The sequence below is a fragment of the Artemia sp. Qi Xiang Cuo genome, chromosome 6 (genome assembly GCF_049724085.1).
Source record: "Artemia sp. Qi Xiang Cuo chromosome 6, ASM4972408v1, whole genome shotgun sequence".
NCBI classification, from domain to species: domain Eukaryota; kingdom Metazoa; phylum Arthropoda; class Branchiopoda; order Anostraca; family Artemiidae; genus Artemia; species Artemia sp. Qi Xiang Cuo.
The window spans coordinates 28,016,968-28,032,323 of record NC_142799.1 but is presented as its reverse complement, the minus strand read 5'-3'; the positions used below and the strand labels follow the sequence as shown (position 1 = coordinate 28,032,323).

General features: G+C 34.9%; 1 protein-coding gene across 1 annotated transcript in view; it reads left to right on the top strand.

Moving 5' to 3' along the window:
- drongo (Arf GTPase activating protein drongo) overlaps positions 1-14,291 on the top strand; it is an 86,872-nt gene extending 72,581 nt beyond the window's left edge. The window contains exons 8-9 of the mRNA XM_089090612.1: positions 3,483-3,610; positions 8,895-14,291. Of these exons, the coding sequence (XP_088946738.1) occupies positions 3,483-3,610; positions 8,895-8,960 (194 nt within the window). The 3' untranslated portion in view covers positions 8,961-14,291. The remainder of the gene's footprint in view (positions 1-3,482; positions 3,611-8,894) is intronic.
- Positions 14,292-15,356: the final 1,065 nt, after the last annotated feature.

Below are 15,356 nucleotides of genomic sequence, written 5' to 3'. Positions count from 1 at the left end.
CAAGCTCACTACCAGGCCTATACCAGCTTTGTTGGCCATCTTCACCAAGATTGCACACCAAGTAGTATCTTCAAGCTCACTACCAGACCTATACCAGTTTCTTTGGCCATCTTCACCAAGATTGCACACCAAGCAGTATTTTCAAGCTCACTACCAGACCTATACCAGTTTCGTTGGCCATCTTCACCAAGATTGCAAACCAAGCAGTATCTTCAAGCTCACTACCAGACCTATACCAGCTTCGTTGGCCATCTTCATCAAGATTGCACACCAAGCAGTATCTTCAAGCTCACTACCAGACCTATATCAGCTTTGTTGGCCATCTTCACCAAGTTTTGATTGATTAATAGCCTTGTCTATTGAAACCTTTTCAAGTCCCATGTATTGTCCTATGGCTGCAAGAGATTCTTCCTCTGTAAAGTTAAGGGTTTGTGGGTTACTTCATATCAACTAATTTTATGCCGGGGTTGACATTGGAAAAGTAACCGTCTTTGTGGTTCTATTTGAGCTGGTGTTGAAACTAACCGTCAGAAAAATGTATAAGCGCCAGTTGTGTCCGAAGATATCTAACATGTTTTGCTTTCAGATGCAACGTTTTGCAGTATGTACAGCAAGATAGAACGAAGAAAATTTTTTTTCAAATTATACGTACTTTTTTAATAGTTTAATTTCATTTTTCATCCGTAATATTTTTGTTGAGTACTTAATATTGCCAGGAATTCCCAATTTGAACTGCCCTCATTTTTATACTCGTGACATATGTTGTTTCTACTATTCCACCACATTCAGGGACGGAATAGCCCCACTCTATGGGATATGCATCCAGGACTCCCAATATACAATTTTTCGGGGGGGGGGGTGAAAGAAAAGTACTTTAGTTCAGTCTATATTTTATGAAGACACAAAAAAGCCTTTTTCGAAATCTCGGGAAGGGGGGTAGTTACTTTTTTCTGACTTTTTTTTTAAGAAAACACCTATATTTTTCAAAGTCTAGGGAGAGCCAGTAACAACTTACGGGCTATTCAATTTGAGTAGTTACTCATTTTAATTACGTTGCTATTCTTACTACTTCTTAGGTTAAGCTACGTCGAGGCATTAAAAGATGTACGTTACTTTATATGCGGTCGTTGCAATTTGCCCCTTCTTGACGTTTCATTCGCTTGTATTTAACTTACCCCCCCCCTCCCTAATAAACTACTATTTAGAATTCTCGTAAACAAAGATTGAGGTCTCCCCAAAATTCTATCTAGCAATCTGGTTAGTATTTGACGGCTTTTCCTTGTTATCATGTTTTTAGTCTCACTACTTCTTCAGATTAGGTAAAAGCATTCACAAATACTCTTAATTTTGTTTTAGGAGCTTAGGAAAGGCAATGGGAGAACACGTAATCAAATGGAGAGGAAAAACTTTCCTGGACTTAGATTATGCTGATGATTTTAAGCATCCTAGATGAAAGTGTAAGCAAAATGAATAACTTTTAGAGTTTGCGAGTACAAGGTGCTAGAATAGGTTAAAAATTTATGCTATGAAGACTAAGCCGCTAAGGCTAGGAATAGTGAAGATGAAAAGGTGACGTTGAGTACGAAAAGATTGATCAGGTGGACAGCTTCACTTACCCTGGTAGTATTATTAGTAAAGACGATGGGAACAGTGAATATGTTAAAAGTAGAATAGCCAAGACTCAGGGTGTTTTTTCACAGTTGAAAAAAGTTTGGAAGAATAGGAAGATATGTCTGCAAGCCAAGATTCGAATATTGGAAGCTACAGTAATGACAATGGTCAAATATGGTTCTTAAACATGGGCACTCAGAAAAGCGGATGAAGACTCGCTAGATGTTTTTCACAGAAATTGCCTACGGATTTTTCTGGGTACCCGGCTGACTGACTGTGTTTCAAACAGTAGGCTGTACGAAAAGTGTGGTTCAATCCCACTTTCTAGGGCTATAATGAAAAAAAGGTCGAGATGGCTAGGGTGCGTTCTGCGGATGAAGGATGACAGTGTGCCGAAGATTATTCTTTTCGGCCAACCGTCTAGGGCTGAACGGAAAGCAGGTGGGATGGAGGAGGAGCTTGCGTAGCTTTGTTGGCCTCAGGTGGCCAGGTACTGCGGTGAGTTGCTACTAGTAGTAGTAGCAGTAGTAACTTTATTTACAATCGTCGTAACTCGCCCATTTTTGATTTTTTTTTTTTTCGTATGTATTTAACTTATCCCTCCCCTCTAAATGAAATACTATTTAGAATTCTACCCAATAGAGATAGTAATCTCCCTAGAATTCTATCTAGTAGTCTGGTCAGCATTTGGTTGGGTACTGCTGCCTCTTAGGTCAGTCCAAAAAACAAAAGGGAAAAACTTATTTTAAGACAGTGATATTTTTTCAAAATACATATTCCAGCTCTATATCTAAGAGTCATCATCAGCAAATCACAGATAAATATAAAATTAGACTTATATTAAAATAGGTGACCAACAAAACTAAAAAAAAATTAAAGTAAATTAAAATAGTCCCAGCTTCATAACCTGAAGAAAGTTCAACCAGTACGGAAAAAAAACACAAAATAAGGAAAATTATTCAGGTAAAAACAAATTAGGAGGATGTTTTTAATGCGATTCCCGCTTTTTTGGCAGCTAACCCAGAAGGTCTTTATCTTACAGGTTCATTGGTATTAACTATTTGCTTTGCAATTTAATTTGTTAAATCGTTTTTAATTTAATTTCCGTATAATGCATTAAGTGTTTATTGTCCCAAATCCTTATTTAAAAAAGTGTTATTACTTAACTTAAGTTTAACTTTCATTGCCTCTCGAACAACTTGTTTAGCACCCAAATCATTAATGATAAGGGTGGTGTTTTCAAAAAGTATTATATGGCAAGGGTTTTCGAAAATATGGCCACTTAGATATCAAAAGAACTAGAAGCCCTGTGGAATTGCAGTGTGGTCTTCGTCGTTACTCTTAGGTCAGTTAAGCTAAAGGAATTTAGAGAGTAAAGTAATCTGACATACATCCGTTATAATTTATCTCTCTCCTTGTTGTTTTTTTTTTTTTTTTTTTTTTTTACTTCTCCTCCCCCAAAATAAATTATTTTGTACGTGCCTGTTCAGCAGGATCATTATTTGACCAACGGCTGCGCCGTGGTGAGATATGAGGGCAACGGTCTTTAGTTAATCCATTTCAGATTTGAATGATACCCGAGGTAATTGACTCCAAAATTTACGGAAACCTTGGCGTTAATTTTTGCGAATTTTTTTTTATTTTTTTTTTAGGCTGTAGCCTATTATACTCAATAAGGCGCAATGAACTCATTGTTTAATGATACCAGACGTAATTGACTCTAAAATTTACTGCAAACCTAAAATTAATTTTTGCGCTTTTTTTAGGACCTATTGTTTCTAATAAGGCTTAGTAAGTTTATAGTTTGTTTAAAGTTTAACATCCTAGATCTGTAATTGAGCTTTTAATTTTTTTAATCTTTGACTTTTTAGCCGATTTATTTGGAGGTGGAAGTAGCATGAAGAATGGGAATAGTATCAAAACTGCAGAAGAGACATCTTTTCCCTTTTTAGCTGTCAGGTCACAAAACGGCGCTGGCAAGTCTCTTAATCCGTTCTCGGTTAGTCTCATTTTATAGATCATTAAATTTTGTGTATACTTCTTATTTACTTGATTCTGCCAATGATCTATTTATTAATTTGATTCCATTTAGTATTGGTTCCCATTAATTCTCTATTGTTTGATGGGAATTTCTTTAACCTCAAACTTACTAACGGAATTTGTAGTTCAATTATTGAAATATGTGATTCTAATGTAGCATATTACGTTGAATTTGAAAATGATTTTTTCATGTGATCGAGAATTTTGAATATTTTCTTTTTGTTATGCATTTCTACGCATCTTTCTCGACGCATCTGCGTTAGTCTCTTGTGAAACCTCTCTATTCTTCTTTCTTTTTAGACATCTGGTTTCTCTTATGGTATCATTGTTAAACAAATATAATTGTTAGTAGAGTGAGGGTAAAGCTAAGTTCTCTCTAAACAGGGCTGATTCCCACTTCCATTTCCCTAGCTTCTCAGTTAATATCCCCAAGGAATATTCCTAGACTTTGCTTATATATATAAGTTAATTACAGCTATTTTTTAGGTAGTTGGGCAAAATGGAGGGACGTCTGCAGTTTAAACGTATCTTAAAATGCAATTTTTTTAAAACTAAGAAAGGAAAGAAGTTTTTAAGAAGTTTATGTGAAAATCAAAATTTCTCAACAACAAAATAATAAGTTTATATAGAAATTTATAGAGAATTATGAGAATTACCCCTGTGAATAATACAGCAATAGGAAAGAAATTTGTTTAAAAGCAAACGCAGAATATTTGCTGTTTTGATTTCACCAATTAAAATTTGTTTAAAAGCCAAAAAGAGCGAATGGGAAATTACAGTTTTGCTAAAAGTGTACGATGTTCAGTTCTTTAAATTTTGATGCACATTTTTCGGATAAAGAAGGAGGTGCCAAATATATTCAAGACTATGTATATTATTTATTTACTGAGGTCCCTCAAAATCGATGAGCATATTAAATACATAACTAAAATTTAAAAAATACTTCAACAAATAAAACAAAGCAACGATGTGCAATAGGCTTAAAAACATACCTGAATAATATAAATAAAAAAAATATCAAAAATTATTTAAATTTTTGAAAAAAAGGGAAAAGGTTGTATATAAAAAAATATTTACAGACCTACTTTAAAAAATTATCCATCGAACTCATAGTTTATATCAATGGCTCTTTAATTTTAAATCTCAAAAACTAATTCAATATTACTAAAACAAATGAGAAAACCAAGTAAAAACTTGCTTCAATGTATATAGTATGTGTGGTCTCTTTGAAATAGGTTGCTAGGATACCTTGTCTAGTTGAGAATACAAGCTGCTTATGCTATCATTTGCTTTTTGAAGTGTATAAATGGCTCGTGCCATTTTAGGCCTATCATGATTTATCATTGCTATTCTGTGTATATGTGTTGCGTGTCATCATGGCTTGAGTAATTTATGTTATGTTCAACAGAAAACAAAGGAAAAAACATATTAAGAAACCAAATAAGGGTAATTTTCAGTCTGTGAAAAAAAGACAAAGTAAATATTTCGACACATACTTCGGCTAAGCCAACTTCAACACTCAAAAAAAAGGGGAAAAAAGATATATATAGGATAGTAAAGATTAGCTTTTCGAATGAAACCACATGAAACCAGACAAAAAATGAAAAAGAAAAGAGAACGGCCTGTCAAAGACTAGATTTGGCAAGAATTCTACCTTTAACGACTAATGCTACTTTAAAATCACCCTCTGGTTTCTAGATTATTTTGTTTTTTATTTGTTTTTTTCGAACTTCATGAATAGCCAGTGGGGTTTCAGAACGTATTTGTGATGTAACCGAGTGGGTGTGATGTAACCAAGTGGATGGTTTCACAAAACTACCCACCTGGGCAGTGCTTATGAAATTACTCTCGTCAAACATATTTTTGAAATAGGGAATCTCTGCAAATGTACCTGCCAATTATCAGTTTTGTAGCTTCTGGAATTTCCCTAACCACGTTTGTTGTTGGGGCTGTTTTCCTTCAGAATTAAGTTTCTGTGAAACTCTTTGTCAACATATTGCCATCGATTGTTTTCTTTGTGTGTCATATTTGTTATAACAAGGATAAGAATGGGAACAAATAAAGCGCCTTGGGGGAGGCATTAAAGAAATATCACTTTAAGATTGATTGCGGTGATCCGGTTTTTGAGGTGATTGCGGTGTTTTTTTATCCTTTCAAATACTTAAATGGTGCCAGTATTAAAATTGTAATATTAAGGCACTGATCTTGGGAGGGAAGACAAATTTCTATAACATTATAGGGTTTGTTTATGTGCTGCAGTATAAAATACTCGGAGTTATGTTATTGCAATAACAACATATACTACTATAAAATCCTATCAAAGATTATGTATAATAAGATGTATTGTGCGTATTTAATGCCCTATTATTCCAATGATTTTGGGACATAGCTGGCAAAACTACTAACAACTCTTTCCAGCACAGGAAAGAGTTCATGGCAACGTGATGCCAGCACAGCTATGCACGCTCCTCTTCAATCCCATCCTCAAAGCCACCCTCTTTAAAGCCTCCCAAGAAGTTCCGATTTCCCTCAAGTCCTTCCTTGCGACCTCCTCCTACCCCAACCGTGGACGATCTGCTTTCCGTTTAGCCCTAGTCGGTTGACCAAAAAGGGAGATCTTTGACAAATGTCATCCTTCATCCGCAGCACGTGTCCTAGCCATCTTAACCTTTCTTTCGTTATAGCCCTAGAAAGTGGGATTGAATTACATTTTTGGAACAGCTTTCAAACAGAATGGTAGCCGGTAAAACAATAACGTTAAATTTGTGTTCGATTGCAAAATTTTATTTACATATTTGCTAAAGAACATTTCAAACAGTTCGTGGTAACGATCTGTATGTAAGGAGCGACCAGGCTCAATAGTAACCGAAACTCTAAAAAACAGATTTTGATATCAGTAGATACATCAAAAGAATCGGATTTTTGTGCTGATTTCAAATATATAAGTTTCATCAAATTTAGTCTAACCTATCAAAAGTTACTAGCCTGAAAAAATATGATAGAATCTTAATCAAAATTAAACCATCAGATTCAGCGTAACACGAAACCCTACTGTAGATGTCTCAAGCTCCATCTACGAAAATGTGGAATTTTGTATTTTTTCTCAGAAGAAAGATCACGGGTGCGGGTTTATTTGTTTGTTTGTTGTTTTTTTTACCCCAGGGGTGATCGTATCGACCCAGTGGTCATAGAATATCGTGAGAGGGCTCATTCTAACTGAAATTAAAAGTTCTAGTGTCCTTTTTAAGTGACCCAAAAAATTGGAGGGCAGCAACGCCCCCTACCACGCTCATTTTTTCCCAAAGTCACTCGATCAAAATTTTGAAATAGCCATTTTGTTCAGCATGGTAAAAAATGTGATAACTATGACTTTTAGGATGACTTAATCCCCCACAGTCCCAAGGGGAACGGCTGAAAGTTGTGAACTTTCTCCAATGTTTACTAATAGTAGTGGTTATTGGGAAGTATACAGACGTTTTCAGGAGGAATTTTTTCTGGTATTGGAGGGGATGGATCGGGGGTTACGTGGGAGGATCATCTCCATGGAGGAAGTTTTCATGGGGGAAGGGACATTGCTATGAAGGGGGCGCCGGATTTCCAAGCATTATTTAAAAAATCGATCAGAAATTCAATTAATAAAAACAAGTTTTCTACTGAAAGACTTTTCAACTGAAAACTTTTAAACATCAAAACTTAAAACGAAAAAAAAAACTATTACGTATGCGATTGGGTTCGCCCCCAGTCAAGACCTCGCTCTTTACGCTAAAGTTTTTTTAGTACTTTTGTAAGAACTATTTATTCTAATTAACGGCTTTTGTGATTAAGGGGTCATTCTTAAAGAATTGGAAAAAAAATTGAACTTTAGCGTAAAGGGTGAGGTATTGACCAGGGGGTTAACCCCCCCCCCCCCTCATATACGTAATAAAAATATACGAATACAGAAGTTCGTTACGTAAGTTACGTATATTTATTACTAATAAAGACGTTCGTAAATAAAATTAAACAACTTTCGAGTAAGCCATTTAGCCAAAAAAAAGTAAAATCAATATGCAAATTTTGTTTTAATTATTCATGTACCAAAATCAAAACCTGCATTGATTTAAAAACGTTCAGAAATTAAATTTACAAAAACAAGTTTTTTTTTAACTGAAAGTAAAGAGCGACATTAAAACTTAAAACGAACAGAAATTATTCCGTATATGAAAGGGGAAATCAGAAGAAAGATCACGGAGTTGTGTTCATTTGTTTGTTTGTTTTTTTTCTTTTTTTTTCTTTTTTTCCCCAGGGGTGATTGTATCGATCCAGTGGTCATAGAATATCGTGAAAGGGCTCATTCGAGCGGAAATTAAAAGTTCTAGTGCCCTTTTTAAGTGACCAAAAAAACTGAGGGCAGCTAGGCCCCTCCCACGCTCATTTTTCCCAAAGTCACCCGATCGAAATTTTGAGATAGCCTTTTTGTTCAGCATAGTTGAAAAATCTAAAAACTATGTCTTTAAGGATGACTTAATCCCCCGCAGTTCCTGGGGGAAGGGCTGCAAGTTTCGAACTTTGCCCATTGTTTACATATAGTATAGGTTATCGCGAAGTATACAGACATTTTCAGGAGGGATTGTTTCTGTTGGGGGGGGGGGGGGCTGGGAAAATTGTTTACATGGGAGGAATTTTTCATGGGGGAAGAGGATTTTCCATGAAGGGTTGGGCCGGATTTCCCAGTATTATTTAAAAAACGATCAGAAATTAAATAAAAGAAACAATTTTTTTAACTGAAAGTAAGGAGCAACATTAAAACTTAAAACGAACAGAAATTATTCCGTATATGAAAGGGGCTGTCCCCTCCTCAACGCCTCGCTCTTTGCGCTAGGGGAGGAGGGGACAGCCCATTTCATATACGGAATAATTTCTGTTTGTTTTAAGTTTTAATGTCGCTCCTTACTTTCAGTTAAAAAAAACTTGTTTTTTTTTATTTAGTCTGATAAAATACGAAATAAAAGCTTCGAAACCACCGTTATTACCCGTGTTTCCCTCTGATATCATACCACTTTTGCTGCTAATACCCACTGAAGAGTGACGCTGGACGGTAGACAATTTTTTTTTTTTTTTTCGATTAGAAACCTAATTGCACTTGGCTGTCTTATTATCTACAATCTTTGAGTTGGTTTCTGTTGCTTCTTCAGTTTTAGTTTACTGGTAAATTACATTAGTTCTTTTACATGGAATTGATTTGATTTCTTCTTCTTTTTCAGGTAACTACTGTTGAAAGTCCCACACAATGGCAAAAAACAAATAAGTCGTTCAATCCATTTCTTTAATTTAAGTGATACAAAAAGGCTTGTGATTTAAGTTGTGCTTATTTCCGAATTGGTTAATGGTGGCCTCGTTTTAATCTCTATTGGTGATATAAAATTTTCAGTTCTTATAAATTATTGGCGAATACCTTTGACTGTTGATAATTAGCGCATATTTTTCTTAACACAATATTTCATGTCCCTTGATTTACTGACCAGCCCAAAAGGCACGTGGGCAGAGGAGGCCTCTTGGATCGCCCCCCCCCCAAAAAAAATTATCATGCATTTCTCAATTATATCGTAATTTAAAAATATTTATGGATATCACATTTTTTTTGTATCTAAAATCCCCCCCCCCCCGTTTGATGTGCAAACCCCTCAATTTAATTCTTGCGGAAGGGTATGGTCCTCCATGTGATTTTTTTTTTATATTGTTGTGACTGAAGTGCCCTTATTTTATTCAGTTTTTGATAATTATGACGACTGTTAAATTGCCCTTGATTGGAAAATAGTGTTCAGCTTACAGTCATCTCTAGATTCATATAGATTATGGTAAACTCTGGAAAGCATAAGTTGCCAAGTAACGTGTGTGGATTCTGGCAAGCATATCTCCTTGAAAGTGGATTTCTGAGTAACCTTTGATAATTTTAAAAAGAAAATACTCCTTTGCATAAATATCCAAAGAAAATACGAAAAGATAATTTTTCAGTGCATAAAGAAGAAATTGTATTTGTTATGTTATCAGCACAAATTTTGTGTTTTATCATGAAAACATTATGTTATGAACACAAATTTCCCGATCAGAGGACGAACTTTTAGACTCTAATCTGAAAAAGAGATGAGCTGAAAATTTGCAAACTGAACCTTGCAAATTCTCAGTTCACCTCTGAATACATTAATTCTTTTTAGTACCGTGAAATCTGGCTGCCAAAGGGAACTTTGAATACCATCAGAGCCCAGCTTTAGTGATTGCTAACCCGTTTTTTAGTTGAAGGTGTCATAAACACATTTGTTTTATAACAAGGGAAAGTATGTTGCATGGTTACTTACTTAAGCTTTTCCTTATAAAAATCTCCTAAAAAGAAGAAGAATGAAATTTAGGGGGCCAGTCTTTTTCTCGCATAAAAATGAGAGCATGCTATGTGCTGATCCAGACAAATATTTTTTGTATCTTTGTGTGTGTTTGGATTATTTTGTATGTAACCATAGGCTTAGTTCCCAGAAAATTGTGCCCCATGAGGTGGGCCAGAAAATTGCGTCCTCTGAAAATATATCAATAGCGAAGAAGGTGGAAAACATTGTAGGTGTTCAGATTTTTGTCAACTTATATACGAGGATTTAGTTTTTGTGGTATCGCTTTTTGTGGGGTGGTAATGCAATTGGCTGTGAGACTAGCCAAAATTTTGGGGATGGGTTGAGCAGATTTTACCGCCTTTTTTACGACTGTGGTTGTGATTTCAGTGAAAATTTTTAAATTTAATTATGTTGGCTGGCTCGATTCGCAGTGCGGGGGTCCCTCACTCCCAAATACTTTATGCCCTTGCGTGCGACCAACCTTGCTAAAAAAAATATTGCTATATTTTGATTGGATAATTTTTAAAGAGGATAAATTTTCAGGTTGCTCTGCTCACTTATTCTCAATAGCGAATAGCAAGAGGTAGGATTAAGCTATAAATAAACCTATGGAGAAAGCTTCTTTGAAGAAACAGTTTCAGTTTTATGATGCACTTTATGCATTTCTCAGCTCTAATTAGATTACTAGAACTCAGATAATGTATCATTAATAGTAAATTTGTTTTACATGCCTTTGATCAGGCTCTTACGATATTTTGACAATCTTAATGACTTGTGAATCAGCAACGATAGAGGATCTCTTTATTGGGGTTGAAATGTTCAAGCACGTGAGGTTTATATTTTTGATATGGCTTTTATTCTGATATGTTTGGTTAGGATTATGGAGAACATGTCAGCGGCCTCCAAGGTGTTCATAGGGGCAGGCAGTTCCTCCATCTTATGATTATCTTCATTCCATAAACTTTCAATATGCTGTAGAGCAATTATAACTCAGATTAAAGAATTTAGTGTGTACAGGCTCCTAAGTAGCTCACGAGGTGTGGTCTGGTTTTCAGCTTATGGATTGTTTCGTTTATTGAACTTTTTAAATGACTTTGCTGAGTAGACTCGCCGTTGTGTTGCTTTCTGGTCTAAGGGAGACTCAATTGTTTAGCTTTTTCCAGATGAAAAGCAGCTGGGATCCAAGCTAAAGGGTTTCCGACGTATGCACTGAAATAGACAAACACAGGGCTGTATTTTTTACATAAATATTATCGATAATATACACACCGATAAATCAATCCATCGATACTAAATTGACACATCGATTTTATACAGACAGTCAGCAGTTTCTGTATGAATGACGTTTCTAAAAACTACTAACTTGTTAAAGAAAGCCCATTTACTGAAATGTCCCGTGAGGAGCATAATCTTGTCAGAAACACATCTTAATTTTGAGAGAATTTAATTTCTAAAAACAAGGTAGTTTTTAGGTTGAGACTGTTTACCAAAATAGCTATCAAGCATATTTTATGAAGGATCAATCTTTTAAGAAATGGTTATTATCACATGCTTTTGCTTGTATCTAAAATATCAAGGAGCATTTCTCTTCCATCCCCACCTCTTTAGTGCTTCTGCCTCGTCCACCTCTCACCACATCCACAGATATTTAGTCTTTTTAATCCAAAACTGTTTTTCATCATCACATGGCTTGAAGAAAGTATGGAGAAAGAAGGGGGAGGGGGAATTAAGTAAAGGTTTTATTCCATGGAAGGGACAACGGTTTCGGTAGTTTTTTTCTCTTGAAAACTAGGGGTGGTTGTGTAAGCGGGTAGTTTAGTGATCATCATCTTTCCTCATCCCTAGCCATTTTCCAAGTCATTTTATTTAGGCTTTTTTATGGACTGGTCTACTTTTTTATGAACTGCCGTTATTAACTGATTGCTTTTCCGGTTTTGCTTACCAGATAACCTTGAACAGCTGGTCAGAAACTAAATTTTAAAATGCCAACTTGACGCAATGAAACTATTATATTGATTAAATAAGTTGTTTCTGGCCTGCATTGTCTCATTAGTTATTCAATGATCCTTGTATGATCAGCATAATTGCTCATTTGTTTGTTTTGAAAATAAATCCATTCCCCCTTTTATTGCAAGAAAATATTATTAAAATAAACCGTAAATTAATTATAAATGAATAAAATGTGACGTACAAATCCATTGATATGCATGGTAACCTGGGATGTTTGACTATCAGCTCTCATGATATTGATTAGGCTCTTTTTTTCTTTTTCTTTTTTTTTCTTTTTTTTTATGTGAGCTTGTTTGTCTGTATGTTACTTGAAAAGTGTTATGTTGCACTACATGAATTTTACAAAATTTGTAGAAAATCGAATTTGTTCGTAATATTGAATATTTTAAGCAATTTTAAACACTTATTAAGAACCCCAGATGTTATTACTGGGAAGGTTTGACAGGTATACTAGAAACAACAAAAATATAGTATTAAAACTCCATTTCCCAATTATTTATGTCAGGAAAATTTCACTCATTTTGGGTAAAACAGAAAGTTCTGAATACCTTGAGAACTGAAATAATTGGACCAGTCGATAGAGCTTGTTTAGTTTAACTGAGTGGGTGAGTGAGTGGGGTGTTTAGCTGAGTGAGTCAACTGTTAACATTTTTTGAAAAAATGCCTTTTCTACCACTGAAATTGACTTGTTTGGACAAATTTACCCGTCAGGAGTAGTATGAAAAATTAAATTGAACATGTAGGTTTCTTTTGTATTTAGTGTAGCATAGGTAAGTTTTGGACTTGCCTGAGTCGGGTATTTACACAAGCCCTTGCCCTCCCACATACGGTTAATTGTCTCCGTTTCATATTAATTGTCTGTTTTTGACCTGTTTTTATTTTTAATCTCCCCCCTCCCCGAAATTCATTTCCTCGCAAATGACTGGTTAAACTTCTTGGTTTTCTGCTTTCAAATGCTTACTTTTTAGGAAATATGATGGTCCTCTTCAACCTTTCTGTTATAATAAACATGAACGATCTTCGGAATCATTCGGGTGGGGGGGGCATGTCATTTATGCAAGGGGTCGCTGCGTGGCTCGAATCCTCTGAAATCTCATGGTTCGTTTCGCAGTTCTTGGGTAATTTCCATATAATTTGTCTTTTTTTAATTTTGATGAATTTGCTCTCCTCCTTCTTGAATGCTCAAGAAAATCAATTTTTTTTTTCTCAAATTTTCATTGATTTAGTAACCTCTAGTCGTTCTGGTGTTGAGGTCAAATTTGAGAAGGGGCAGTCCAATTCTCTCCTCTCCTGTCTGCAACGATATTCTGAATTTAATTTTTGCACAATCTTGTGTTTTTGCACTTTGGAAGCTCGTATTCTTTGGGTTCTTAGTCTAGATTTTTACATGCTTCAAAAGTCATAGCTTGTGTGTAGTTATACTGTTTGGTTTAATTTTCGCCCTAACTTTTCTATTAATTTTGATACTTTTTTGCCAAAGTTATTTTGTTTATTTTATGAAGTTCTTTTGAAGCTGAAATTATTGATTTTTTTGTGAAATCGATTGTATTTACTTTAACCAGTTTTTGTTTTATTTGAAGACTATGGATAAATTTGTTTTTTAGATCTTACAGGATTAGAATAGGTGAAAAATTAAGAAGTTAAAATTGTAAAAAGAACTTAGTGTTTCATTTGTTTTGTTTTTTTACAGATCGGTCGGATTATTGGAAGCGAATTACGATTTATTTAGGCACGTATGTACAGAGTAGGTTCTACCAGGGTTGCCACCAAAAGTGATGTATCACAATTTCTAGTGATTTTTTATATTGCCTAAACAAAAATCACTAAATGAACACATAACTCACTAGATTATTGATGAAAATCACTAAGTCAACCAAAAAATCATTAAAATCCGATTTTTGGTTTCACCGGGTGGCAACCTTGGGTTCTACGTATTCCTGAAATTTTTTCGTTTTTACGATTTATTCTAACTTCATTCGACTTTTGTTTAATTATCTTTTTTCAGATACTTTTTATTTTATTTTCTTCAGATACTATAGTCCCTGTATGCATGCCTGGCTTCATTATTTGAATTTCCCTGAGTGGAAATTGTGTTCAGATGCGATTTTTAAATGATCTTATTTTACTTTTTTACTTTTCTAAACTGGAATGTTTAATTACTGCAAGCTTTTGAAAAGTCATACTTTAGACACAGGAGGTATTTTTGGTGCTATATTTATTTCCACTGCTTTTTCAATTATTGTTATTATATCATGAAGGAATAAAATTTTTAACCAGTCCAGTTTCTTTCCAGTTGAAAAGTTTTTTTTGGGGGGGACATAGGAAGTAGCTGGGAAAACTGGTGTTTGTCCCAAGAAGGGAAAAGAAAAAAAAAATGCTTCGGTCCTACTTTGGTAAATCGTTTTCTGAGGTAGGAATATGATCATGTATTTTTTAATTAACTTAAAATTGATATTGAAAAGATTAAGTGAAATAGCTGCTTTGTATTTTTTTTTCGATCATTTTTTTTTTATCAAGCATTGTGATAACAAACTTCTGTAGTTGTCAAAATGAACACAAGTAGCGTTTGAAATCGACTTGGCATCATATTCTGCGTAGTTATTTACAATCTGATAAAAATAAGATACCTGTATTTTTTTAATAAAAAATCCTACCTTCTTCTAAGCGCCAACGGGTAGTCTAGTTCGTGTTGTCATAAATATTTTCCAATCCGTGGTGTCATAGATATTTCATGAAGACTACGAATCATACCCGTTTTTGTGGTGATTAGTGGGACTTATTTTTTCAGCTTATGAGACTTTCTGCTCCTGCTATTCGGGATTATAAGCTCTTCAAACCATGGAGTACACCTCACTAAGGACGCCAACGGGTATTTCAATTCGTGGAGCCATAAACACTTTACTTGTATGGCTGGCTAAGAAACTGCTCTCTTAGTTGTTTTTGGACGTGATTAATGGGGTGTTCTTTTTCGAAGCTTACGAGACTTGCTGGTTTTTCTACTGAAGATTATGAATTCTTGACACCACGGAAGGGACTTACCTTATACATAACCTGCGGAAACACCGGGAGCTTTTAGAGTTTCCAGAGTAATAATCATCAGCATCAAATACCTTAGAGAACGATTTCCGGTACAGTATACTGAAAACACATTTGGTCATTGGGGATGGCTTATATGTTGAGCTATATTATGCAATTGTTTTGTTTAAGGCTATAATGTTGCCTTGAAGCTGGTTTATTTTCTATAGTTAACATATATCTCTGTTTGGTTCTCGTTGAAATGAATTAAATATTAAAGAGTCAATGGTGGATTAAATTAAGCGTCGTCAATTGACAGAG